Raw genomic sequence first — 27,285 nt, 5'->3', positions numbered from 1 at the left:
GTTCATCTGTTATGAAGACTGTTCTTGCCACAAAGCGCACATTGGTAACCAAATAAAGGATGTGATTAGCTGAAGAAACTCTCCCTGGTTTGGGAAAATAAGTGAGCTTTTTCAATTGTCTCCTGCCTTTTGGTAAGTTTCTACAATTCCAATTCAACACATTCTAATTCTGCACATTTCTTGTTTTAACTATTATTTGGCACATTATATTCGAAAGCGTATTAAAAGTCTACTCAAAATATATTACGTTCAACATTCAAGAAGTAAAACGGTTCCACAATCCTCCCCTCCAAGACATTAATTACAATTTTTAATGTGCGTATTTATTCAAAGAACACGATGGAAGCTATTTTCTGTTTGAAGAAACGTTCACAAAACTTTTGATATTTTATTCTCCTTCCGCAAACTGGCTCAAAGCAGTTGATTAGATTCCTTTGGTCTTCGTTCTCCTTCAAGAAGGAACAGTAACTGGAATAAACGTGACAGTTTCGCTGACTTGATCATAATCTGGGCCCTCCAATCAGTGGCTGCCTTGGACAAAGCTAGCATCAGTGCAGGCAGAAAAGATTTATTGAAACAATGGAGAGGGAAATCTTGGGGGGGGAGGGGGAAACATTTTAATGAACTGCAAAATTCATGTTCAGACGTTAAGGCTGGAATTCTCAAGGTCAAAGTCTAAGTAGTGCCATTCCGATGTAAGTGCAGAGCCTACATCAGAACTAAAATCTGTTGGATTTTAGGAGTAGCAAAGTGCATTTAAATCCTTTTTTAAGAATTTCTTTGGTTATTTCACAATTTACCCGTACAGTTATTACATTCTTTTGTGTATCTATTTTCATCTCGTGATTGTTGAGAAGCAACTGCAAGTATGTACAATTACGGTCATCTTTTTTTGTATCCCGGCAAAGCCCACCTCAGAAAGAAACGGGCTACTATTGTAACACAACAGTTGTGTTTGTATAAAACCACTTGACAAATACGGTCAAGTGAGCTAACTTTTTTTTCCAGCTGTGCCTCCAGAAAGAAAGACAGATAATGTCATCCTTTCGAGGCTTAAAAATCTTTAGAATCCCGGAAAGGCCATAAAAGCATTTTTTTGACAATCCGTCTCTTGAAGCAAAGACTCAAGCAATTTTCCTTTGATTGCTTCAGGAGGTTCTGTAGGCGCTGCCTTAGATGCTCTTCGTAGCATTTGAGAAGGGAGGATGCTGTCACATTATAAGAGGTCTTTAGGGTAGCTTTTCCCATTGCCAATAAAAAGTGTGTTTGTGTTCACCACTATCTTCAGCAGCACCGTTCCAGTTGGGTTCACCTCCAGCTTCAAAAACGAAACCCAGTTGTGTAGCCCCAGGTTTCTCCTGGTAGGAAGAATTTGCTGGATCAAACAACTGGGGTTACAAGCTAAGCCATTCCCAATGATCATGGTGGGGAGGAGATATGCCTTTGGTCCACCCATCTCCTGCCGGTTTATTACAGCTACGGCAAAAGCTCCTTCGGAGAGCGGCCGTTCCCACAGCTCAAAGGTTTTGTCCTGGAGAGAATAAATAACATCAGTCAGAAGAGGTGTAAATGCACCTTTAATCAGATTACACAGAGACCAAGAATCATCTTTTAACAACCCCATAATAATCCCTCGTAGGATGGAGTCTGGGCAACTGTGCGGAGCTAGCAAGAGTGTTTTAATGGCCAAATGCCCTTCCTGTCGCCAATGCGGAGTTTTGTTCAGCAGATACATTCTCATTGTGCCCAGAGAGAGAAATATCTGCCTCTACCTAGGATCGAACTCACAGCCTCCTGATTGTGAGGCAAGAGCGCCATCTCTAGGCCAACGCACCACTCTACACAGGGACCAAGAATGGCTGCAATTAATTAATCAAGTCTACCTATTTGATCCTGTTGCGGAGGGCCTCGTTTAATAACCCGACTGAAATGAATAAGCATTGAAACATACCCTTCTTGCTTCTCAAAGTTAACCATCACGAAGTATACACACAAGACTCCTCTTTCCAATTAGTATCGATTCCTTGTGAACAGGTGCAGTGTATTTCAGTGTACACTATTACACCAGATACAAGTATACTAAAGCTAATGGAATGTGTTTGAGGGAGATTGGATCTATTAAATTCTTAAATATTCATGGTGATTATCATTTATGCAATGCCACATGCCAATGGGAAATGATGCAAGCTATATATATAAATAAATAAACTTGGCAACTTTTAAGACTTGTGGCCTTACCCCTAACACCCCTTGGTGTGTGTGTGTGTGTGTCCTGGCATGCAGCACCATCTCAGCTCCGCTGCGCATGTGCGACTCCCAATGGCCATTGTTCAGTTTGGACACGAGGGGCAGGCGAGGCCCATGGGGATGCTGCGCGAGCCCAACCACAGCCCATTTTGGCTTAAGGGAGGCTTAGGCTAAAAACAGGGCACCGGGGTGTGTGGGGCATTTTGCCTTCCAGGAGACTGCAGGGAAGCCTACCAGGCCCAAAATGGGCCACAGGGGAGGTCGTGCTCGCATGCACTGGAGGCAGGGGTAGTGGGATGTGTGTCTTGTGCGACAATATATATATATATAATTCATTCTTTTCCTGTCTAATTCACTATTAGGATGAATAAATAGCCAAGCAACACTGGGTTATCAGCGAGTGTAAATAGAATTTAACATACATTTTCACACGCTTTGTCTAGATTGGATGCAAGAGACTTGTATGTTTATTCAAGGATGAAAATGCTGGTTGTATTCAAAATCAGATAAACGGGAAAGGAGGTACCAGAGGTGATATTCAGCATGTTCCAACCAATTCTGGAGAACCAGTAGTGGACATTTTGAGTAGTTCGGAGAACCAGTAAATATCACTTCTGACTGGCCCCGTCCCCATCTATTCTCTGCCTTCCGAGTCTCAGCTGATTGGGAGGGAAAGGAGGTTTTGCAGTAACCTTCCCCCTGCCATTCCTACCAAGCCACGCCCACAGAACCGGTAGTAAAAAAAAATTTAATCCCACTACTGCGAGGTACCTTAAATCACAATTATACGGTAATATACTTTGCACAGTGCCAATAAAGACTTTTTACAGCCGGAGTCTCCATGGATGGACTTACCTTGGTGATTCGGTAGCCCTGCTTGCCCAGGGGATCCTGGTTGATGGCTATCACTTCCTTGTTCTGGAGGAGAGCCTTGGACTTGGTGCTAATCTCACGCAGGTCGTTGGACATCAGGAGTGGAGCCGCCATAATAGCCCAGAAAGCCATCTGGGTTATTTGCTGCTCCCAGCTCAGGCCAAAATTCCCAATCACCAGCTGGAAAGAAAAGTTCACAATGGATGCCTTCCGTGCCACAAAATGGAGAGCAGGAACTGAAAAGATTGGCACCTTCCCCAGGTCCATAAAGGATTGTAGAAACCCTGGGAGATCCCCCTCCAAGAATCAAGTGGCAGGTGTTGGGAAGATCTCTTGGAAACGGAGTTGACAGTGTAAATCCCAAACCCAAGGGTAGGGAAACTTAAAACGCTCAAAAAGGCACAAAGTCCCAATTCCATTTTTTATTTATTTTTTTACTACTCAGTAGTAATGGCGACCGAAATCCACCCCTGGCTGGGATCAATCAGGGCAGATTTCCTTACCATGTCTGGGTCATTCCAGCCACCTGGCCCAGCTATGTTGATCAGAACGTCCTGGTTAGAAGAAGTCCAGTCTAAGATTTCCTTGATGCTGCTCCAGGCATCAGAGATGTCACCGTAATTCCTCCAGTAATTGCAGTATTGCTTAATTTCTGTATAGTTGACCTGCCGGGAAAGAGGCAAAAGAGAAGCATACATTTCACACCTTTAGCCCTAAACGTGGAGTTGGACCGTGGCACAACAAAACCGACTAAGCCGCGCCCGATTAAACCGCGTCGCTGACGTCATCAACAGGGCAACAACAGCGAGTGCAGACAAAGAAGGGCGCTTTAAATAGCGCTTTGAAAGCAAGCCAATTCAACTTAAGGTAAGGGTTAGGTTAAGGGTTAGGTTAAGGGTTAGGTTTAGGATTAAGTTTTGGGGTTTAGGTTTAGGGGTTAATTTTAGGTTTAGCGTTTACAGCGTGCTTCTGTCTCTGCGCTGCTGTCGCGCTGTTGATGACGTCAGCTACGCGGTTTCGTCGAACGCGGTTTTGTGGTGGAACCGAGTTGGACACCCTCCATTGTAAAAAAAATAAAAAAAAAATGGAACAGACTGGTTTTTGTTCAGGTTGCAAGTGGGAAAACCTCAAATAAATCCTGCAATGGGAACAAACGTTGAGAAATTGTAGGAAGCTGCTTTAAGACTGAGATCTCTGCTTGACACAAGATGGTCTTATTTTCTTTTGACTCCCTGAAATAAGCGCTTGGCCTTGGTTTTGGTGAGGCCTTATTATTTTGGAGGTGCAGGAGGCGGCAAGCATGGTCACCTCATATCTGCTGCTGTATTGCAATATTTGGGGGGAGGTTTTATTTTCAGGGGAGGGCTTATTTTGGCGCATGCGCTCAAAAGCCCGATTGGGCTTATTATCCAGGGAGGTCTTATTTTCAGGGAAACAGAGTACGTATTCTTTACCAGATATTTTCTCTTAGAATGAGCTCAAAGGAATCCTCTCCCCCTTACCTTTTTAAAGGGTCTCTGGTAAAGTGGCCATTCGCAGGAATACACAATACTTCTGCCAGTTCTATTCAAAGCCGAAGACATTTTCTTATAACCTGGTAGGAAAAAGAAGGACTCCCTACCATCAAAATATTTCAGACGTTTCCAACATCCGCAACAAAGGATAGGCCTCCCATCAGCCAAGCTTGACTTCAGGTAGTCCTCGTTTAGTGACCACAGTTAAGATTGGCAACTCAGTCGTTAAGTGAAGCAGTTGCTAAGAGAAACCACATCTGCAGTTACAACCTTACTTCAACTTTCCTTTGCTTGCAGACCTGCGATGGTCACAAATGCAGGGATTTAATTGCAAAAATTCCCGTTTCATTGTTGTGACTCTGAATCAGTGGTGGGATTCAGCCAGTTTGCACCTATTCAGGAAGAACCGGTTGTTAACTTTCTAAGCAGCTCAGAGAACCGGTTGTTGGAAGAAATCGCCTTTTGTTTTTTTCCCCACTTTACAGGGCTAATCCTGTAAGGAAGGCAGGAAGGAAACGTTCTGGTGTTGTTTCTAGCCTAATCTTTATTGCCCTGCTTACAGAAACTGCCTCTCTGGTTAACCCTTATTACATTGTAACAGCTAAAGCGAAGCGCCCATCAACGTGACATTGAGTTGGCCATGCCCACCCAGTCACATGACCACCGAGCCCCACCTACCCAGCTAGTCATTAGGGCAGATAACCGGTTGTTAAATTATTTGAATCCCACCACTGCGCTGAATGCTTGCCAAACGAGGCAGCTGCTGGATAAGGACCATCTTTATTTAGGCACAGAATCATAGGCTTGGAAAGGACCATGGAGATCTTCTAGTCCGACCCTCTTCTCACAGCAGGACTCCTCAGATCTTCCCAAACCAACAGTAATGAGCAGTAAAAGCATTCATTAAAAATGGCAGACAATTTAAGAGGGCATTAGTGCCAGACAAGTGACAGGAAAGCACAAATATCAATAGCCAAAGTCTAGAATGGTACTGGCATATATTTATAGGGCTTTCCGTATAAACTAACAAAACAGAGGCCAACAGTGGCTTGTCAGCTATATTTTATCACAGGGGTTTCCAACCTTGGCAACATTAAAAGTTGTGGACTTCAATTCCCAGAATTCCCTGGCAACAAGCTGTTAACGTTAGACAACCCTGCTTTATGAGATACTAGCTGATATCCCAGCGCTGCCTGTGTATTTATTTATCCCAACCATCCTTCCTTGAATGTCGCCGTAATTTCTAATGTTGGATTTTCCCCCTTACCAGAGGGAGCCCTCTTGTGGAGTACTGTGAAGCCATTACCAAGGCAACTCCACAGCGCTGTACAGTAGAAGCCATTTTAAGGCAGTACGGTAGAAGCCATTTTAAGGCACAACAGGCTGTATCTTAACAGATAGATAGATTGAGTTAGTGAATCCTTCCAGCTGTGGCTTAATCAAGAGATCACAGCAAAACCAGCCGTGGCTTAGCATCTTGCATGAACGAAACAAACACACCTTCAGCCATCTCATCCAGAGTCCCAAAGTCACACCCGTCGAATTTCAGAAGATCCACCTCCCAGCTGGCAAAGGTCTCTGCATCCTGTTCGTAGTGGCCGTAGCTTCCGGGAAAGCCAGCACAGGTTCTGTTCCCAATGTCTGCATAAATGCCCAGCTTCAATCCTTTGGCATGGACCTGAATCACAGAGGCCAATGGGAAAAACGAAGACAAGATCAGAAAACGGCAGGCAAGTTGTATTTCCTAAGCATTCCTCAAAAAATAAAACATACTCAAATTAAAATTTCTCAAAGCCTGGCAATTCTCCAATATGTGGGCCTACAACACTCAAAATCCCCCAGCAAGTATAGAATGCAAAGCTGTACCAGTCTAAAACATCTGGCCCATTTTGGATAGGCAGCTTTTAATGGGGGGAGGGGAGGGGAGAGAAAAGGTGCGAGACCAAAAAATCATGCCATCACTCAGCAGAAGTCCAGATTGGAGACAGAGATTACCATATTTTTTAGCGTATAAGATGCTCCAGAGTATAAGACACACCTTAGTTTTTTGGGAGGAAAACAAGAAAAAAAATTCTGCCTCTGCCTACCAGCATCCATTATATTCATCTGGCTAGCATCCTGTCAGTGTGTGAGAGAGTTGAGGGCTGTTTGGAAACAAACAGTATTTGCTGTGTGAGCAACAAGGAAGGAGACAGCAAGGAGCCTGGGCGTGGCTTGTTCTGTACTAAAGCTGCATGCTGTGCTGGTATCTGAAACTAAAACTGAAAGTGAAACTTCTCTGTTGAACTACCACATTGGAAAAGCTGCTTTTGGTATTGTACATTTACTTAACGTGTTATATATAAAGAGAAGTTAATGAATCCTGCTGAATCAGTTACTTGTGTGTGCTTTCTGAATGTGATTGCTGCTCCAAACTCTGACGCATCTTTGCAGCAAATAGCGAACAGCCAGGTCAGCTTCAGCGCATTATTGCAGCCTGATTCAGCCTGAGCAGCTGATTGGCAGGTGGATCGGCCTCCTGGAATACCCCCACTCAGCTGTTGCAGGCTGCAGGGATTGCCACAGACCATCGCCTCCTCCGTGCCTCCCGTTTTTGGCTGCATTTGGTGTATAAGACACACGCTCTTTTGGGGGGGGAGCAGAGGTGGGTTCCTACCAGTTCGCACCTATTCGGTAGAACCGGTTCGTCAAATCTACCGAACCGGTTAGAAGAGGTTCCACCAGTGGACCCGGAAAGCAGGCCACACCTACAGAAAAGGTTCCAAAAATTTTTGAAACCCACCACTGGTCCTTGGATATTATTATTCTACACTATCATGCTCCTATTTATAAAACTCAGTGCCTCTGTGAAAGGTAAGGATGACTACTGTGTTTGTGGTGCAATCAGAACATTGCATGTGTTGAAGTTGTTTTAACGCAAACCAAAGATGCCTTTTAAAAAACAAGTTTACATCATATTCTTATGCATGCCAGTGCTGTGTGTGAGGTAATTTAAGGTGGTTCTGACAAGTGTCGTCGGCATCTTCATATCCGGTCACATGGGCACAAGCCACTCCCACAAAGGAGGCCACACCCACAGAGTAGGTTCGAACAATTTTTGAAACCCACCACTGGGGGGGAGTGTGTCTTATACTCCGAAAAATACGGCACTTAAATTATAAACACATACTAGAGGAAATACCCAAGTAAAACCACCCACCCACAGTTGAAGTCTACCTTTAAATATCAGTTGCCGAAGACAGATAACAAATCAGATGTTCCATTTTTCCAAGATTTGAGAAAAACAATTCATCGGTGTTTGAGAGTTAAACTCCACCCCAAGTTAGGTCTTTTTGAGTTGACCCAGCAGAATGATATTTATGGAATTGTAGAGACAGTGAGTTAGGAGAGTAATTTAAGGTTTGCTGTTAGAAATTAATATAGAAGGCAAAATATAAATGGTTTTTGTTTAGGAAACCTCTCCCACCTTCTCTAGAGAGAAACTGAATTAACATCTTCAGAGGTTTCCATCAATCCAGCATTCCTGAATTTTCCAGCCACCCCAAGTTGGAAGAAGCTCCCAGGACAAAAAATTCCCAAGCACCCACTCACATAATCTGCGAGTTTCTTAATCCCGCTGGGGAAGCGTTTGGGGTCTGGCTGTAGCCGTCCCTGTTTATCCCGAGTGGGAGCCATCCAACAATCATCGATGCACAGGAAACGGTACCCAACATCTTTCCATCCCTCTGACGCCATCCGGTCAGCCATCTGCATGAAGAGCTGCTCACTGGGAGAAGAGAGGAAGGACAAAAGGCCAGAGGTGAATAAGGAAGTAGAAACTGAAAAAAAGAAAACAGTTATTCATTCCCTAGAAAGATTCAGATTGTCTATTCTGAGTAGCAACAGGCTGTCACTTCCTACCCAAGGTAGCAAATGTTCTACACCAAGGGTTCCCAAACCCCAGTCTCTGAACTGGCACTGAGCCATCGCATGCCAGAAACCAGGCCACACTGTCAGATTGCGCATAGTGTGACTATGTGAGACAACCCAGGAGCAAATACAGTAAACAGAGGTTTGTATTTAAATAGTGGTTTTATCTACAAAGAATATATACATACACGTACTTTAGTCAGACAAACAAACAATCAGCAATTACAGCATGGAAGCATACATGGAGAGAGAGATACGCCTCAACAGGGCCTCTTCTTATTACAGGTTCTTAAAGTGATATCAGCCCAAAAACCTTGCAGACTCATTCTCAGCATTACATCATCATAGCAGCTGGTCAGCTATTAAATCATTATTACCCTGACATACAAACAAGCAAAGCCCCCATTGTGAGATGAAGGCAACATGCGAAACCATGATCCCTCCGGTCCACGGGAAAAACATCTCTCTCCAGTTGCTGGTGCCCAAAAGATTGGGAGCCACTGTTTTAGCCAAACCTTAGGATGTTCTGCATGCAATTATGGGCAGACCTCTTCCTCCTCCTGGGCTGAAGGCTAAGTTTGGCCTGTTTTTCATATTGCAATGGGTTAGGTAGTCCTTGACTTACAACAGTTCATTTAGTGACTGTTCAAAAGTTACAACAGCACTGAAAAAAAGACCTATGACCGTTTTCCACACATACAACCATTTGCAGCATCTAGCCTGTAGTCACATGATCAAAATCCAGATGCTTGGCAACTGATTCATATTTATGACGGTCACAGTGTCCCGGGGGGGGGGCATGTGATCCTCTTTTGCGAACGTCTGACAAGCAAAGTCAGTAGGGGATCCAGATTCAGTTAACAACCAGGTTACGCCCAAGTGCAATGATTCTCTTAGCAACTACGACAGGGAAAGTCATAAAAGGGGCCACTTTAAAAACATGTTTCACTCGGCAACATCATTTGGAGCTGAAATGTGGTCACAATTTGAGGACTACCTGCTTAGTGAGTGAACTAGAAGGATACACACAAGAAGGGCTTAGCAATTAGGAGGTGCAGAAGCTCTTTCTACCACAAAACACTTGGGAAGACTGTAACACAGAGTCCATTCAGAAATTCCCAAACACGATTCTAAACCATTCAAGTGAGGATAAATACACGAGAGGGTAATTTGACAATATGTTGGGGGGTAATAGAGTGTCGTAGTGGCACAGTGGTTAGGAGTGCAGTATTGCAGGCTACTTCATCTGACTGCTAGCTACAGTTGGGCAGTTCAAATCTTCACCAGGTTCAAGGTTGACTGAGCCTTCCATCCTTCCAAGGTGGGGTAAAACGAGGGTCCAGATTGCTGAGGGCAAGAGGGTGACTCTGTAAACCGCACAGAGAAAGCTGCAATGCACTGTGAAGGGGTATATAAGTCTAAGTGCTATTGCTAATTATCTGTGGGTTTTTTGTGTGGAAGTAATGACATTCAAGACCAGGAAAAGGAGTAATTGGGTCAAATAGTTTAAGAATTACTGATCTACGGTAGGACAATTTTCTCTACTTCTGAAGAAAAATCACAGCCCAAAGTAAAATGGCTAGAAATGACGAAATATCACGAGTCTGCGCTGTTTTGTTGATGGAAACATGACCAAAATTCCAGTGATAGCGTTCCAGCATTTTAAAAATCCAACATTTCTACTAAAGCTTATCACTGGGATGGACGGAGCACTTTTTTCTCAAGAAACATTCATATTCCACGCTGTTTGAGGAAAGGACTTTCCGCTCTGTAATTGGCCCTGTGTACTGACAGCCTGATATAAAAAACATATCACGAGACACTCACCTCAAGTCACTGAAATGAGTCACAGATATTCCTAGATTATGAATTGCTTAGTGGCAGGTTCTGCAACGTTTAGAGGTAAAACTTCTAACTGCCACCAAAGGAACATGCTAGTTCTTGTTGGTTGCAGTCAATTTGCTTCTATTTGGTTTTCTATGGGATGCAGTGGCTCAGTGGCTAAGACACTGAGTTTGTTGATCAGAAATGTCGGCAGTTCGAATCCCTAGCACCACATAACAGAGTGAGCTCCCGTTACTTGTCCCAGCTTCTGCCAACCTAGCAGTTCGAAAGCACATAAAAAATACAAGTAGAAAAATAGGAGCCACCTTTGGTGGGAAAGTAACAGCGTTCCGTGTGCCTTCGGTGTTTAGTCATGCTGGCCACATGACCATGGAGACGTCTTCGGACAGCGCTGGCTCTTCGGCTTAGGAACGGAGACAAGCACCGCCCCCTAGAGTCGGAAACGACTAGCACATAAGTGCGAGGGGAACCTTTACCTTTTTATTTAGTTTTCTTGTATGTAACAATTGTTTTGTGCTGAGAACCTTTTTCTTCTTGCTCTACAAAGAAGGCCAAATGCAATTGCAGAAAAAAAGGATATAATGGGTAATGACCACGTTTGCCTATTTGGAGTTTAATTTTATGCATCAACCACTTTGCTATATTTAAGCCATGTTTTATGACTAAGCATTTTTTGTGAACCCATTATTTCTGAGCAAGCAAAGCAAGTAGTAATCAATAGAATGAGGGACATGGAGTTCCAAGAAGAACTAAATAGGTTGCCTCTCCACAGTAGGGACAGAATCAAACAGGGTGTGTGGGAATCGGCAAGATATCTAAATGACCTGATCTCCCCAAAACAAAGAATAGCTTTCTTCAGAGCCAGATTTAACATTCTTCCTTCAGCACTCCTCCAGGGCAGGTATAAGAGAACACCTATAGCCGAACGCGTTTGTATATGTGGTAAAGGAGAAGTGGAAGATAATTCACATGTACTATTACACTGCGAGCTATACAGAGCTTGTAGGTCTGCATATATTCTCCCCTTATTAGAGAGATTGCCAGGGAGGGCAGACAATTTTTATCTAGGCTTTCTCCTCCAGGACACTAACCCGGTTAACACGTATGCAGTGGCAAAGTTCTGTGCTGCTGCAATGTCCATAAGAAAAAAAATGGCTACAGTATAGTACAAGCTTGTACCTATTATCTGGACATACCTTTAACAATCTTTGGACCATAATGTTATTATCCACTTTTAATCTCAATACTTTTTAATCATATTTTAATGTTAGTATTTTTTAATATAGTGTAAAAACAAATGTATATTGCGGGTCTTTGACAGTAAGATCTTACTTACTGATAAATCCCTATACACTGCATTAAAATTTGGTTTGTTTAATTCCAGTTTATGAAACCATGATTCATACTTAGCTCGCTGTACACACAAACCCAAAGGCTAGGCTCAGACGAGTCCCTTATATCTTAGGACAATGTGAATTCAACCAGTGCTTTATTCTGGCGTAAATCAACTAATATTGAGACTACCCCATTCATTTCAATTCTTATTAATTCTGGGGCTTGAAAACCTATCTTTTTCAGCCAATGGGAAAAGGGTGCGTAAAAAAAAAAAAAACCAGAACCGCATGGGGATTGGTCTGTTGCTGGATTTTGGAGCCAATGAAATGATCACGGTTAGGACCAATAAAACGGTTGAGTCCGAGACTGGACCACCAATCAGATGGGAGCTAGAATGGAGGGAAAACAGTATAAAAGGGGCCCACCGCCCACAGAGTGGGTCAGACTGCCTGGAGAAAAGAAGGGGAAAGGAGGAAGAGAGAAAGAGCTGGAAGGGAAGAGAAGACTGCTGAGGCACGAGAGAGAAATCCTAGGAGCTGGAGCACTGATGTTCCCAGGAAAGGAAGTGTGCATTGGGAGCCTGTGGAGAAGTCACCCTGCAAACCAGTTGGACCAGTGTCCTGTGGGAACAGCACACTGGGGCCCTTTGCTGAAGAAGATCTGAGGCAGGCAAGACGCCCTCAGCCCATCCTGGCATGACTACAGATGGATATTGCAGATTCTGCTACACTTGAAATACACTTTGGTCTTGATTCTTTCTCTTGTGCAACCTCCTTAGCTGATTAAACCACAGCCCAGAATGTTTGAGGGAGAGATTAGGACAGTGGCGGCTAACCATTTTCTCCTTGTGTGCAAAAATTGTGTGCCATGCCCATAATGCAATGTGCCCTGCCCCCTGCAAAATGCGCTCACTCTGTGCTCCCCCCATGCATGTGATGACCCCTCCCTGCATCCTGTTTCGGGGCTAGCAGGCCTCCCTGCAGCCTCCAGGGACCAAAACTGGACTGTGGGGGATTCCATACTCCCCTGAGCCCCATTTTGGGCCTAGCAGCCCCCCCCCGAAGCATCCTGAAAACAAAAATGGGGCGGGGAGGGGGCATGCATCTCCTTCACCTGCATGCATGGTGGAGCTGAGATGGGAGACAGTTCATGTGTCCACAGAGAGATTTGCCACCACAGGATTAGGAAGACAAGGAATGTGATTTGGGACTTTTGGAAAGGAGCATCAAGCAGAAGCAAGACCTTGCTTTAAAGGCTCAGTAATCCGCTAGGGCTGTGTAAGCAGGCTGCTTCTGCTGACTGCCAGCATTTGGCAGTTCAAATCTCACCAGGCTCCAGGTAGACTCAGCCTTCTGCCCTTCTGAGGTCAGTAATGAGGACCCAGATTGTGCGGGGCAATATGCTGACTCTGTAAACCACTTAGAGAGCGCTGTAAAGCAGTATATAAGTCTAAGGCCTATTGCTCTTCCTTCTCCCCCCCCCTTTCATTCCTTCCTTCTTTTTCCCTTCCTCGCTCACTTCCCCTTTTCTTCCTACTGAGATGTGGTGGTGCTGTGGTTAGAATGCAGCACGACAAGCCCATTCTGCTGACTGCCAGCAGTTCCATCTGGACTGGCTGACTCAGCCTTCTATCCTTGCAAAGTCAGTAAAATGAGGGCCCAGATTGTTGGGGAGCAAGATGCTGACTTTGAACACACTCCTTAGAGAGAGGCTATGAAGTGGTGTATAAAATCTTAAGTGCTGCTATTGCTATTAGTTCATAAGAAGCTTTTAAAGAGGAGCTGATGGTGTCACATTTTAATCCCACGTTCAGCAAAGAGCAGGACGCTTTGGGGTGGCTTCTCTGACTTGGGGTTTGGGAAGGCAGAGATGGGAAGTCAAAAGTGGGCTGGCTGGCTGGCTGCCACTCTTTCCAAGGCGACCTTAAGAGTTCAGAGAAGAGCAACAAAAATGATTAGGGGACAGGAGGCTAAAACATACAAAGAACAGTTACATGAACTGGGTATGTCTAGTTTAATGAAAAGAAGGACTAGGGGAGACATGATAGCAGTGTTCTGATATCTCAGGGGTTGCCACAAAGAAGAGGGAGTCAAACTATTCTCCAGAGCACCTGAGGGTAGAACAAGAAGCAATGGGTGGAAACTAATCGAGGAGAGAAGCAACTTAGAACTAAGGAGAAATTTCCTGACGGAACAATTAATCAGTGGAACAACTTTCCTCCAGAAGTTGTAAATGCTCCAACACTGGAAGTTTTAAAGAAGAGGTTGAATAACTATTTGTCTTAAGTGGTATAGGGCTTCCTGCCTAAGCAGGGGGTTGGACTATATGACCTCCAAGGTCCCTTCCAACTGTTAGTTCTATTCTATTCTACCTGCAGTGGGAGGAGACTCCGCTGCGACTCTCCAAAGAGGAAGAAGTTCCCAAATTCCAGCCTTCGGGGACAGGGAGCCCCAGCACTTTCTGGACTACAAGTCCCATGTTCCTTCCCAATCCAAGGGGGGCTTGTCCCAATCCAAGGATCCGCATTCAGCCTCCTCTCCGCCTACCTGATGCAGTCGCGGGGCTCCCGTTCGCAGTCCGTCTGGCAGAGGAAGCGCTCCCAATGCAGCCAGCCCATGGGCGGCGTCCGAGCCAGCCCGTTGTCCAGCGCGGCGGCCAAGCCTATCGCCGCCAGGAGTGCCGCCGCTGCCAGCCTAGCAACCCTCTCGCTTCGCCCTCCGGCCATCCCGGCTTCTTCCCTTCCACCCCAGCGATTCACAGCCGGACTCTCCGAACGGGCCGTTTCGGCCAATCGCAGCTCTCCGTTCCCTCCTTGGCAGCCAATTGCAGCCTCCTGCTCTTGCCCTTCGGGCCAATCCGAAGGCCCCGGCGGGCTCAGCCAATCGTCTCCCGCAAGAGGAAAAGAAGTTAGCGGGGGGGGGGAAAACAACTTGTGATTTTTTCCCCCTCTTGTGATGGAAGCTGGATCACGTGACGCGGATCACGTGACGATGCAGAAGGCAGCGGTTAACCCTTTGCAAGCTTGCAGTCCGCTTTGCCTTTAATTCAAAAGGTGCTTTTTATTTATTTTTCCAGGAGGCAACTGGACTTCCTGGGGTTTTTTTTTCCTTTGAAGGCGTTTCGCTTCTCATCCAAAGACGCTTCTTCAGCTCTGACTGAATGGAAAGATTTATGTGCCTTGCAATTTCATTTTTAATGTGTGCTAGTTAGTGTGCATTCAAAGTGACAAAAAAGCTATTCTATTTGCAACCTTTTTAGAGAGTCGTTGAGGCCACTTGGAGGTTTATCTATTCTTCAGGATCAAGAAAGTCCAGTTGCCTCCCGAGAAAGGACCTTTGGGACAGCCATGACCTGGTTGACTGAGAATCTCTTCAGACTGTTAGCTGTACAATTTGGGATGAACACCCTTTGAATGGTGTGGGAGGAGGAATGGCTTTCCAGAGGAAAAAAGTTATTTGCAGACTACAGGAACCAGGAGCATCACTCAGGTGACCCTAAAGACACAGAAGAACTTCCAAGTGCTTCAAGGACCCTCTAAAAGGATGCAAATAACCAGCTGTCTTCAAGAAATATAAATCTTTCCATTCCCCATCATCCAGTCACAGCTAAAGAAGCGTCTTAGATGAGAAGCGAAACTTCTTCGAAGGAAACCAAAAAATCCAGTTGCCTCCTGGAAAAGCACATTTGGGACAACCATGACTTGGGTGACTGAGAATCAATATAGATTCACCTTTAGCATAATATAAACTTCATTTTTTGACCAATGTAACACACAATTATTACTATTGCTACGGCAAAAAAAAAATATATCCCCAAGCAAGACTTTGCAACAAGGAAAATGCAGGATCAATCCATACACAATCCTTGGTGCTCTCCTAGCTTACTTATTTTCTTGGAGATGTTTCGTGACTGAAACTATCTGATGACGTTCCCTAGTTTGGGTCATAAAACTTCTGCAAGAAAATAGTCAAGCTCAGAGAGCGCCAAGGACTCCTCATATATTCCTCCTTTATTAAATTCAAATATACCTAAGCACATAAATACGTGTGCATAGTTGAGCTTTTGCTTTATGTGGATAGCCAAAGTAGATCATCACTCAGACTCAATGTCCATTTTCATTTCATTCATTTCATTTATTAAATTTATAGGCTGCCTAATCCTGGAGGACTCCGGGCGGCTTACAACAAAAGAAGAAAAAAGAAAAGCAAAATAAGTAAAAAAAATAGATTAAAATTCACAACACACATACGTTCTAAGCGGGGCTGGACCTTAACACTAAGGTCAACAGCCTCAGGCCTGCCGGAACAGCCAGGTTTTAACGGCTTTCCTGAAGGCCATGAGAGTGGGTAAGGTCCGGACCTCTGGGGGTAGCTGATTCCACAGTGCCTGTGTCACAAGCAGGTAACAAAATGCTTTGTTATTTCTCTGCAAACTGACCTCCCCCCCCCCCCAAAAAAAGAGAGACCTATATAATGTGGAATAATGTATAGATTGGAGCCAATGCACATTCCACCCACAACACACACTGAAAGAAAAGCCAAGTCTTTCTGTTTTCACAAGCTTGACAAGCCGAGAGAAAAATAAGAGTCAAAAACTCCTGGGGTAGCGTTTAACGTTTACTATTTCCGCCCTTCCACCATGATTATGTGATATCCAAACTTGGTTTTAACCGGGGGATCAGTGTACACTGGTTTGTCCATGCTGCTGACGGGCAAAGCAAATGCTGCCTCCTGGAAGGGCCCCACCATGGAGCCTCTAGTCATCCAGCCCAGATCTCCCTGGAAAACAAGCACAAGGGAATGATGCAAAGGGCTGCGAAAATGGCCTATTCCACCCTATATAAATTCATCCGCTAGAGAATATTCTATATATACGTGCATTAATCCTGCATTTCAGTTCTTATAGTTAAGGAACTTTGGAAACCTAATTTGGGGCAGAAACAAGAGATTAGTCATGCAGGGGACGCGCTGGCTCAGTGGCGAAGATGCTGAGATTGTCAATCAGAAAGTTTGGCAGTTTGAATCCCTAGTGCCCTGTAACCGAGTGAGCCCCCATTATTTGTCCCAGCTTCTGCCAACCTAGCAGTTGAAAAGCAGGTGAAAAAATGCAAGTAGGAAAATAGGGACCACTTTGGTGGGAAGGTAACAGCGTTCCGTGCGCCTTTGGCATTTAGTCACACCGGCCACATGATCAGGGAGACATCTTCGGACAGTGCTGGCTCTTCGGCTTTGAAAAGGAGATGAGCACTGCCCCCTAAAGTCGGGAACGACTAACACAGATGTGTAAGGGGAACCTTTACCTTTACCTCGTCATGCAACTGGAGAAAACACTTTATTCGCCTTAAGAATTCTGCAAACGTTCTTGCTTTAGTTTGGAGAAAAAAAAGAACTTACCCCTTGCCTGGCTTTATCTTCACTATACTGCGCAGCGACCTCACTGAAACGTACTCCAGCTTTGATTTTCTCCAAGGCTTCCAGAGCTCTGCTGTGTTTCTCACAAAGAATATGCCTCACCTAAAAATAAAAAACAACAAACCAACCCACAACTGAGATTAGATACATATAAAGAGGTCATTCCACATTTAGCTTAAGAGTACTGGAAAGCTGACAGATCGGGTTTGAGACCTGGGTCCCACGAATGGGGTGAGCTTCTGTTTCTTGCCTCAGCTCCTGCCCATCTAACAGTTCAAAAGCACGCAAATGCGAGTAGATAAGTAGGTACCACTTCGGTGGGAAGGTAACAGAGTTCCATGTGGCTTTGGCATAGCGCCATGCTGGCCACATTTGCACGAAAATTGCCTTCAGACAACAGTGGCTCCCTCGGCCAAGAAATGGACTCTAGTACTGTGCCCTAGAGTCAGACACGACTGACAAGGAAATGTTACATTTGCCTTTTACTCCTACAGTTATCTTCCTCAGTACTTGGTAAGCCAAGACCCAGTACCATTCACCTCTCACTGGCTAATTTTTGAAAGTTTCTAGTGCAGTTTCCCAATTTATGACTAGTTGACTAAGGAAGGTGAGAGGCGAAGAAGCAAGACATTTTAATCCAGGATAATTGATTTCTAATTGTCAAAGAGTGAAAGCAGATAGTCTAAGATTCACATTTTGGTCTTTTTCAGATAAAGAGATCGAGTAGCAAACAATAAGAGGTTTGCATTAGCAGAGCTTTATTTGCCAGTAGCAAATTTAGTGATTTTTGTCTTATCCCAAAGAATTGTTCAGTTATTGTTTATATTTTATTATACATACATACATACATACATATATACACACACATACATACATACTCTGTTTCCCCAAAAATAAGCCCTCCCCGAAAATATTGCAACACAGCAGCAGCCATGAGGTGACCACACTGGCTGCCTCCTGCATCTCAAAAATAATAAGACCTCCCTGAAAATAAGGCCAACGGCTTATTTCGGGGGGGGAATAAGACCCTGTCTTATTTTCGGGGAAACACGGTACATACATAAACACATATATGCATATATATACTGCGAATTATCCTAAAAATACAAGTTCCAAGTGTAGTTATAAAAGAAGAAACAGACATTGCGATCTCCAAGACTTAAAATATTAAAACTACCATTAAAGTAATATCGCACTCGCAATGGACAAATTGCTTAATGATGTATAAAGGCAGATATCTCTTTAATAGTGGTTTTTACACTCTGATGATGTTAGCAGAGGCTAATGAAAGCTGTGGGCAATATATTTTAAGTTCTGGAGATAGCAATGTCTGTTTCTTCTTGTATACATATATACATGTGTTGTGGCCCAGCCGGAGCCATTGGAGCTGTAAACAGACTCCGATAGTGAGGGGCTCTATGAGTCGGTTCTGGAAGATGTGGAGGACCCTGGACAGGGTTCAGACTCCGAGCAGGGACCAAAGAGGCTGGTTGGTCACCAGGAGGCGCCTGAGGCATGGAGCAGCGGTGAAAGCCAAAGGGAGTGTGCCATGACATCAGGCCCTGGAGCAGTGGTGAAGACGTCAGGCCTTGGAGCAGTGGGGAGGAGTTAAGGGAGTTGGTCCCGGATGCCAGGCAAAGGCGGGCAGATAAGCGACGACAGCAACTACACAGATACAGAAGATAATTGGACCCAGGTGGTTGTAATTAGGCTCCTCCCAAGAGAGAATATAAGGAGAGACTTTGGGAAGAGGCTGTTTGCAGGATTCAACTAATATACCAATGCTGGAGAAGCTCTAGTATGTATTTTTTATCTTGAAAGTCTGGATTGCTGCCAAGGTCTTTTCGGTGTATTAATTTACTATGAATAAATTGTCTAGCAGTAATCTTGTCTTGGAGTGCTCGGCATATGGAGGGGGGGGGTCAGAACATACATGTGTACATATATACATATGTATATATACTCCTTCCTCAGATGCAAAGAAATCTGAATGATTCTGAACCAGTCCTTCTCTTTCAGCCCTGGAAAGAATGTCATGACAAACCATTTCTGAAAAAGTCCTGCTCAGAAAACTTGCAGGGAGTTGTCCATATCACTGCCAGGAGTCAAAACTGATTTGAAGAACACTCAAGTCTAATATCTCTAATTTTATTTACTGAAAGTAAACATATCAACACATTCAGGATATTGGGCATTGGGGGGGGGGGGACAAATCCAAGTCTCTGCCACTTTCTTTCTGAATTTTTCCCCACTCCAAAAATATTTTTGGCTTTGAGATAATGACGCCTCATTCTATTCTCACACCCTGTCCGTGACTGGAATTGCATCCTCAGATGCCATCTCAAACAGGGCGATCAGAAGACCTACCTTCACGGAACTGCCTCCTCCTTTTGGCCCCTGAGCTTTCTTGTCCGCTGTGTCACTGCCAGAAGATGCTCCTCCTTTAAAGACATAAGAACGGAAAGCAAGAGTGAATCGGTGTAGAGAGCTCACCCGGTTGCACTTCCATTCACTGAATCGGATGGGCAGGGCTGGACTGAATGTTTTGGGTGCATCTGAGCTCCAGGCTATCATGCCTCACCTGGTAGAATCAGACAGCAAGCAGGAAAATGTTTGGTTGCAAGCTTGGTTGCAAACATTTCCTCCCCATTCGAGGAGACATCTTCAGTGCACTTTGGATCGTACAACGTAACTACCAACCCAGGCTACTAACATTCAAAGACACTTCAAGCAGGAAAACGTTAGAGTGTGTTGAAGGAAAATCCAGCTAGTTCAGTTCCAAGCCGTGAGGAAGGCACTGGAAATAAAATGGAGACTGGAGGCCGATTGGAAAGAAGGTCCATTTATTGAAGAAGCAGAACCACCAACCACATGTGATTCTGGTAAAGCTGACAAAATGGGAGTTGAGAGTGAGTGGCTTTTTATACCTTCTGGATTCCTATGGGCCATGTAGGGGGGTTCATGCCTGGCTCTAGAGGCAAAAGGGGAAATGCAAATCCTAGGTGTTTCTCTGAGCTAATTGTTTTTGTTTGTTGCTTATCTGAGTTTCTGTCTTGACCCAGTCTTTCTGAAATCTGCATTTCTAAAAGCTGGCCTCCTGAGTTTCTGTTTGGGTCAGAGAAACTGGGGCTGCTTTACGCCTCTCTTAAGAGCATGTCTCTCCATTTCTCCCTTTGGGGAAATATAATATTCTGCTTCTTTTTAACATTTCCCCAAATGTTTCATTCTTCTGACTGTGGGGAGGGGGGCACCCTTCACACAATACATACCCCACACACTGTGTCCATAAGGACCAATTTCACTTAGCATCCAGCCTAAAAGGGAAATTTTAGGATTGAATAGGAATAGGAATAGAATAGAATTCTTTATTGGCCAAGTGTGATTGGACACACAAGGAATTTGTCTTTGGTGCAAATGCTCTCAGTGTACATAAGAAAAATAAAACAGAATACATTCATCAAGAATCATAAGGTGCAACACTTAATGATAGTCATAGGATACAAATAAGCAATCAAATCATACTGGGGAACTATCAATATAAATCGTAAGGATACAAGCAACAACGTTACAGTCATACAGTCATAAGTGGGAGGAGATGGGGGGATAGGAACAGATTGGTGACAGAGGAAAAAAGCTATTTTGTAAATTTTTGTGAATTTTCTATTTTATGACTCACACACAAACCCCTCATTTCGTGAATTTTTGGCTGTCCTCGTGGGAGGATGGAAGCCCTGCACATCCTGCTTACACCTCTCATTCTATGCTACCCACAAGGTTCAAAAGCGACGCGTTTGTCACAGCTAAACCGGGCGAGCCCCTTTTTTCCAGGCATATCCAAGAACTACAATTCCCAGAATTCCTTGCCCGGTCACCTTAAGGCTAGATCGTTTCATGCTGGCCGAGCAGAACTGGCCGGCTCCTCTCCCAGTAGGACTGGGAAGAAGAAACTGGGAGAGAAGAAATCGGAAGGCCCGGTCCCAGTTCTCACCTTTTGCCGCTTTGCCGCCGCCTTTCCCTTTCGGAGGCATCTTTATGGGTCCTTCCTGCCTTTCTACAGCATGTAGAGTCGCTTCCCTGTGACGTCACCGCACGCGACTGTAAGAAGCAAGGTCCCCCCCCCGGCGCAACCGCCCTGGGAAGTGCCTGCAGGCATATATTTATAATTTATATATAACTGTATAATATCTATATATATAATATTCCAATGGACAATCCCTCATTACAGAGCTCGTTCTCTTTTCTTCTCCTAGAAGGGAGTTGCTGTTGTCCAATTCAGATGTGGAACACTGGGGGTGTTATTTTTTATAAATATACTAGTTAATATTTTAATATATTTAAATATTAATATTTTCATATTTTTTTAAAAAATACTTTTCCAAGCTTTTGGGGAAGTGAACATGCCTCAGAAGCTAAGTTTGGAATTTTTGTAGGAAGATCAAACACTTGCTATTTTAATACCTTTCCTTTCACTTTAAAGAGATTGATCTGGATTTTTTCTTTTTGTTCTGATCTCCCCAAAATGTTCCCTGTAGTGTCCACGCTTGACTCCAAATTCAACAAGTTTGAAACCTTCACTCTTTTGACACTGACTCCACACACAATACTTTTTTTGTTGCAATGTTGCAGAAATTTCTGCTTCTAAATATTGAGCATTTCCATATTATGAAACAATGTGAGAGGCCAGAAAATAAATGTCTCCAATGCCATTATTGAATGTTTTATTGTATTGTATTTTCTTTTAGCTGCTCTCGGTGGTAAAAACATTAAACAGAGGCCTGAGTGTGTCATGTTCAAAGAAATTATTAAAATGCTTTTAGCCAACGTGAGTTGTAAAAAGTATCAAAGATCCAAAGAATAGGGTCAGTAGTTCCCTCCCAAAGTTGTGCATGACAGTCCTTTGAAAAAAGGCTTGTTTGGATGATGAACAAATAAACAAAACGTCCACAATCTTACAGTCCTTAAAAACTGACCCCCAATTTTCTTGATGCAGTTCAAGGACTGGCTTTCCCAAAAAGGAAATGTATCTATGCGTACTGCAAATATTGCACATTCTATTAAGAGTTCAAAGGATTCCTGGCTTCCTGTTCAGGTTATAGTCTTCAATCCTTCAAAACCACAAAATTTCCATCTCTTCTCGAGGCTCGCTCCCACCCCGTTCATTTCTTGTTTGAAAGTATGCTGGAGTCGTGTCATGAGGTTTTCCACTTCCGTGGCGCAAATCTACAAAAAAAAGAGACAGAGAGAGAGAAGCAGCATGTCATTAAAACTAACAAACTGGGATAACCCCCCGACGTTTGGGGTGGTAAAACTGCCATCAAAATCCCCTGGTTTAAGTTAATTGCCATGTTCGACGTCTCAATAAATTACTTTTCCTTTTGCCTTTTTAAGAACATCTTCAGATCTTTACAGAATGGCACTAGCTGATGAAAAGTAGTCCGTCTCTGTTGTAACCATAGGGCAACGGTTCCCAACCTTGATAACTTTAAGATTTTTGAACTTCAGAGTGATGTAAGGAGATACAAGATCCCAAGGGAGAAGCATGGGAGATTTATCAAAAAGTCAATAAAAACTGAAATTCTAAAAAGGGCAAGAGAAGATGAATACATATAGAATACTTCTTAATATGGTGGCTATTTCATCAAGGATTAGAAAAAAGAAGTAGAAAGTAGAAATTGAATAGTCTTATGCATACTGATATATAATACAATATATTTTAATCACTATGTAAACATAAATGTTAGAAGTTGAAAGATTATGATTTTCTATATCTAAATAGCATTATTATTATTGTTTTTAGTATTGTGGATAAAGTACATTGACCCACACAATACACTATATTTTTTTAAAATGTATTTCTGTAAGCCACCCGGAGTCCTTCAGGATTGGGCGGCCTATAACTTTATTAAATACTAAATACTTAATACTGTCCACTAAGCACTTACGGATATTTATTTAAAGTACTTTAAATAAAATTCTCTCTCTCTCATTCCCTCCCTCCCTCCCTCTCTCTCTCTCTCTCTCTCTCTCCCTCCCTCCCTCCCTCCCTCCCTCTCTTTGTAACAGGTCCACTGCATCCTCAATTACTCAGAGTCTGAATTCACACATATTGTCTTAGCATACCACTGAACAAACTTCAATCACAGGAGTTCACATTATGCTAAGCCAAAAACTGTGTCTTATGAAGCACAATGTTTAGGTCTGCTTGTCACATCAAGTTATGTTTTTGAGCATGGCCTACTGGAATAAACCAGGCATTAAAGGAAGTGATAAACCATCAATCCCAAAGATTTAGATCGCACAAAATAAAAAATAAAAAAGTAACATCTTAGGATGAGGTGCAAACTCAGTCCATAGAAGTTCAGGCACACAATTTGCATTAGAGGAAAGTCCTCAATTTCTAAGTTTGTTTAGTGACTGTTCAAAGTTACAACAGCACTGAAAACAGTAACTAATGACCGAATTTCACACAACTGTGGCAGCATGCTCAAGTCACATGAACAAAATTCAGAAGCTTGGCAACTAGTTCATATTTACGACAGTTGCGGTGTCCCGGGGTCATGTGATACCCTTTTGCGACCTTCTGACAAGCCAAGTCAAAGGTTCATTTAACAACCGTGTCACTAACTTAACAACTGCGGCGATTCACTTAACAACTGTGGCAAGAAAGATTGTAAAATGGGGCAACACTCACTTAACAAATGCCTCAGTTAGTAACATAAATTTTGGGCTCAGCTGTAGTCGTAAGTTGAGGACTACCTGTACTTGGCTCAAGATGAACCACTCCAAGGAAAAGAAGCAGTCTAAAAGTAGAAAAGACTGTTTGGGTAGCAAAAGCCCAGGTAGCGCAGTGGTTAAATGCAGCACTGCAGGCTACTTCAGCTGACTGCAGTTCTGCAGTTCGGCTGTTCAAATCTCACCGGCTCAGGATTGACTCAGCCTTCCATTCTTCCGAGTTGGGTAAAATGAGGACCTGGATTGTTGTTGGGGGCAATATGCTGACTCTGTAAACTGCTTAGAGAGGGCTGAATGCCCTATGAAGCGGTATATAAGTCTAACTGCTATTGCTAAAAGCTTGAGAGGCATTTAAAGGTGGCCAAATTCCACCTGGAGATGTTTCCATATGAATGTACCTACCTTACTGTCCAGGCGCTGAAGGTAAGAACAGATGTATTCGATGCTTGCCCCAAAAGGATGAACGTGCAGAAAAGTTGAGATGATTCCTAAAAAAATATTGGGAAAGGTGTGTTACTCTCAAGAGATGGGGGATGCCAGCACAGAACACACCTTAATTTCCTACAAGAGCTGCTCTGCATTTTGGAATGCAAAGCAGGACCCCACACAATTGAAGAGTAATCAACATATCGCCCAAGATTTGTCTCTTAACAACACGTTGATTTTTTAATTGTGCTCTGCAGACATTGGAATAACTATACTGCCACAGTCGTTTAAGCAGGAAAGGTTGTGATCAAAAGCCATTCTGTGCATGGAATAGCCTATTTTAAGACGACCGAGGCCAGGAATGAAATATGAGCAACCTGTTCCAGGTTGTTCCAACCATAGGTGGAACAAAATGGGGTTCAGATTAAAAGATTAACATAGTTGGAAGGGACCTTCTAAATTATCTAATCCCGTGATGACAAACCAATGGCTCACATGCCCAAAGTGGCACATGAAGCCGTGTTGCCCAGCATGCGCAGCTTGCCTGTTTGTCTTCCAAGTTTCTGGTGCACATGCGCACAGGACAATCAGTTGTCCTTCGCGCATGCAGCCGTGCCAAAAACCAGTGTGTTCATACACACCAGAACCCAAAGGTTTGGTTTTTCCGGAGCGCAATCCCCTCACACGTGTGGCAGTGCAGAAAACAGGCCTGCGCATGTGGGTCGGCCAGCTGATTGTTGGGCATGCATGTGCACCAGAACCCGGAGGTTCGGCTTGTCCAGAGCGCAGCCCTGACGAGTGTGCATGCATACACACAACATTTCCGCGCAACCTTTTTAACACTCGGTGCCAAAAAGGTTTCCCATCACTGATCTAGTCCAACTTCACCTAAGCAGGAGACTCTGCCTACCCCATTTTTACAGAGGGCAGTCCAGTCTCTTCTTGAAAGCTTCCAGTGATGAAGCTCCCACAATTTCTGTTCCATTGATTAATTGTCCTCACTGTCAGAAAATGTCTCCTTATTTCCCTGTTGAATCTCTCCCTGTTCAGTTTCCATCCATGATTCCTTGTCGGGTCTTCGGGTGCCTTGGAAAATAGCGTGACCCCCTCCTCTCTGTCGCAGCCCCTCAAATATTGGAAGACTGCTATCCTGTCTCCCCTGGTCCTTCTCTTCCCTAGAGTAGCCATGCCCAGTTCCTGCAACTGTTCATCATAGGTTTTAGCCTCCAGTCCTCTAATCCTCTTGGTTGCTCTTCTCTGCACTCTTTCTAGAGTCTCAGCATCTTTCTTTTAGTGTGGTGAACAAAACTGGATGCAGTATTCTAGGTGTGGTTACACAGGCTTTGCTTTCAGGATTTGTTTGGTTGGATTCAGACCCAAAGAGGAATGGCCCAGCTCCACAGGAAACCTAGGAAATCTCTCTTAGATAGTGTGTGGACCTCTCGGAGCTAACTAAATGGTGCCTTATGCAAGGCAGCTTCCGATGGTCCTAATTTAAATTTAAACATCAAAGATCCTGCAGCTCAGAAATCCTTACCCACTAGTAAAGCTTCCCTCTCCAATCTTAAAGGGTTGCAGTGAAGTCCTTTTTCAAGCAGTCTTTTCTTCTCTGGACTCTTTGAGCAAATGCTTGACAAGTCATTGCCCTAAAAGGAATTAAGGGCACCAACAAAAGAGTTTATGTCAACAGTCAACATCCAGATAAGTAGGGATTAACACCAGACAAACCACCAAACAGAAACAGTATCCCATTGAAGGAACTACTAAGCAGAAAACCACACCCCCAGCAATACAAGCAGGGCAAGCTACTGTATATAAACAGGGAGCAAACTCCATTCTCAGTAACACTGATGATGTTGCCTAGTCGGGTAATGAAATGTCTGCAAGCAAACAATCAAGCTCAGGGAGAAACAAGGACCCCACAGAATTGAAGAGTAATCAACATATCGCCCAAGATTTGTTAAGTATATTGATATGGAAGCATAAATATCATCAACATAGAATGGAGTTTGCTCAGAAACTGAAATACACCAATGAGAGGAAGAGGGGGAAACAGAGGAGAGAAGATAGGAAGAGAGGGATAGGAGAGAGGGTAAGGGGGTAAGATGAGGAGGATAAGGAGAAGTGGAATGAAGAGAGAGGAGAAGGAGAAAGGAAGGGGAGGTAGAGTAGAAAAGGATGATGGAGGGAAGAAAGGAGGTAGGAGAGAGGTAGAAGAAAGAGGTGTATGGAGAGCAGAAGAGCCAATAATGGGTTTTTATCTCTCTGGGCGTTGATGACAAGAGGAACTGATGTAATTACTACTTAATACAATAGGATATTGGCTATGTAATAGTATACATGTGATTATATGTTATGAAAATGGAAAATAAAAAAGTATATTCAACATATCGGCCAAGATTTGTCTCTTAACAACACATTGATTTTTTAATTGTGCTCTGCAGACATTGGAATAACTATACTGCCACAGTCGTTTAATTTAAATGACATTACTTAAAAGGCAGGCTGAGGGGAAGAAGCAACTTCATATTTCACTCCCAGTTGAAATTCTCATTCTATCTCACACAGAACAACAAATAAATATATCAGGTGCAATGGAATTGCAATGCAAAGAGCAAGTGTGGTTAAGTACTATCATGGATAATGTTCAGGAGACAACTTACTACTTCATCGTTAGCTTCCGTTGAGTCTTTCTCTCTGTCACATCCAGCTGGCACTTCTTGCTGCATTCAGTTGGAAAAAGGGAACGTTATAATCGCTGGAATGAATAGTTCTTCATGCAAGATCCTTCTGCCTTCCTGATGATTCAAATAGCCATAGCTTTGCTGCTAAGTTTAATAAGGAATTTGCCAGTACGTTAACTTGGTAATTCAAGGTACAAAGCTAGCAGAGCTGCTGATCTTTTTCAAAGTACATATATGCAGGGACCGGCTCCGTAATTGTACTAGTAGTGACTTGATTGCTTTGGATTTTCCTTTTTGTAATGTTTGTAA

At 43.6% G+C, this 27,285-nt stretch overlaps 3 protein-coding genes across 4 annotated transcripts in view; all 3 read right to left on the bottom strand.

Annotated features, from left to right (window-relative positions):
- Positions 1-288: 288 nt before the first annotated feature.
- On the bottom strand, positions 289-14,486 carry GLA (galactosidase alpha). The gene is made up of 7 exons (XM_087727636.1): positions 14,270-14,486; positions 8,226-8,400; positions 6,135-6,312; positions 4,623-4,714; positions 3,624-3,785; positions 3,103-3,300; positions 289-1,531 (listed from the first exon to the last, which is right to left on the bottom strand). The coding sequence occupies exons 1-7, from the start codon at positions 14,446-14,448 to the stop codon at positions 1,217-1,219; spliced, it is 1,299 nt and encodes a 432-aa protein (XP_087583762.1). The 5' UTR covers positions 14,449-14,486; the 3' UTR covers positions 289-1,216.
- Positions 14,487-16,326: 1,840 nt separating this feature from the next.
- On the bottom strand, positions 16,327-21,271 carry PIN4 (peptidylprolyl cis/trans isomerase, NIMA-interacting 4). Its single transcript, XM_087727635.1, has 4 exons — positions 21,123-21,271; positions 19,502-19,575; positions 17,117-17,236; positions 16,327-16,501 (listed from the first exon to the last, which is right to left on the bottom strand). Exons 1-4 carry the CDS (start codon positions 21,160-21,162, stop codon positions 16,343-16,345), a joined length of 393 nt encoding a protein of 130 aa, XP_087583761.1. The 5' UTR covers positions 21,163-21,271; the 3' UTR covers positions 16,327-16,342.
- A 567-nt stretch (positions 21,272-21,838) lies between these two features.
- Positions 21,839-27,285, bottom strand: part of ENOX2 (ecto-NOX disulfide-thiol exchanger 2) — a 44,726-nt gene continuing 39,279 nt past the window's right edge. For both annotated transcript variants that reach the window (XM_087727634.1, XM_087727633.1), the window contains exons 12-15: positions 26,956-27,015; positions 25,830-25,938; positions 24,269-24,354; positions 21,839-22,354 (exon numbers count right to left, since the gene is read on the bottom strand). In XM_087727634.1, coding sequence (XP_087583760.1) covers positions 22,220-22,354; positions 24,269-24,354; positions 25,830-25,938; positions 26,956-27,015 — 390 coding nt within the window. In that variant the 3' untranslated portion in view covers positions 21,839-22,219. The remainder of the gene's footprint in view (positions 22,355-24,268; positions 24,355-25,829; positions 25,939-26,955; positions 27,016-27,285) is intronic.

The sequence above is a fragment of the Thamnophis sirtalis genome, unplaced genomic scaffold, assembly GCF_051295495.1.
Source record: "Thamnophis sirtalis isolate CommonGarterSnake01/CBP01778 unplaced genomic scaffold, rThaSir2_p1.2 scaffold_13, whole genome shotgun sequence".
NCBI lineage: Eukaryota > Metazoa > Chordata > Lepidosauria > Squamata > Natricidae > Thamnophis > Thamnophis sirtalis.
Note: the sequence above shows the minus strand (reverse complement) of the source record. Positions and strands in the feature narration are given on the sequence as shown.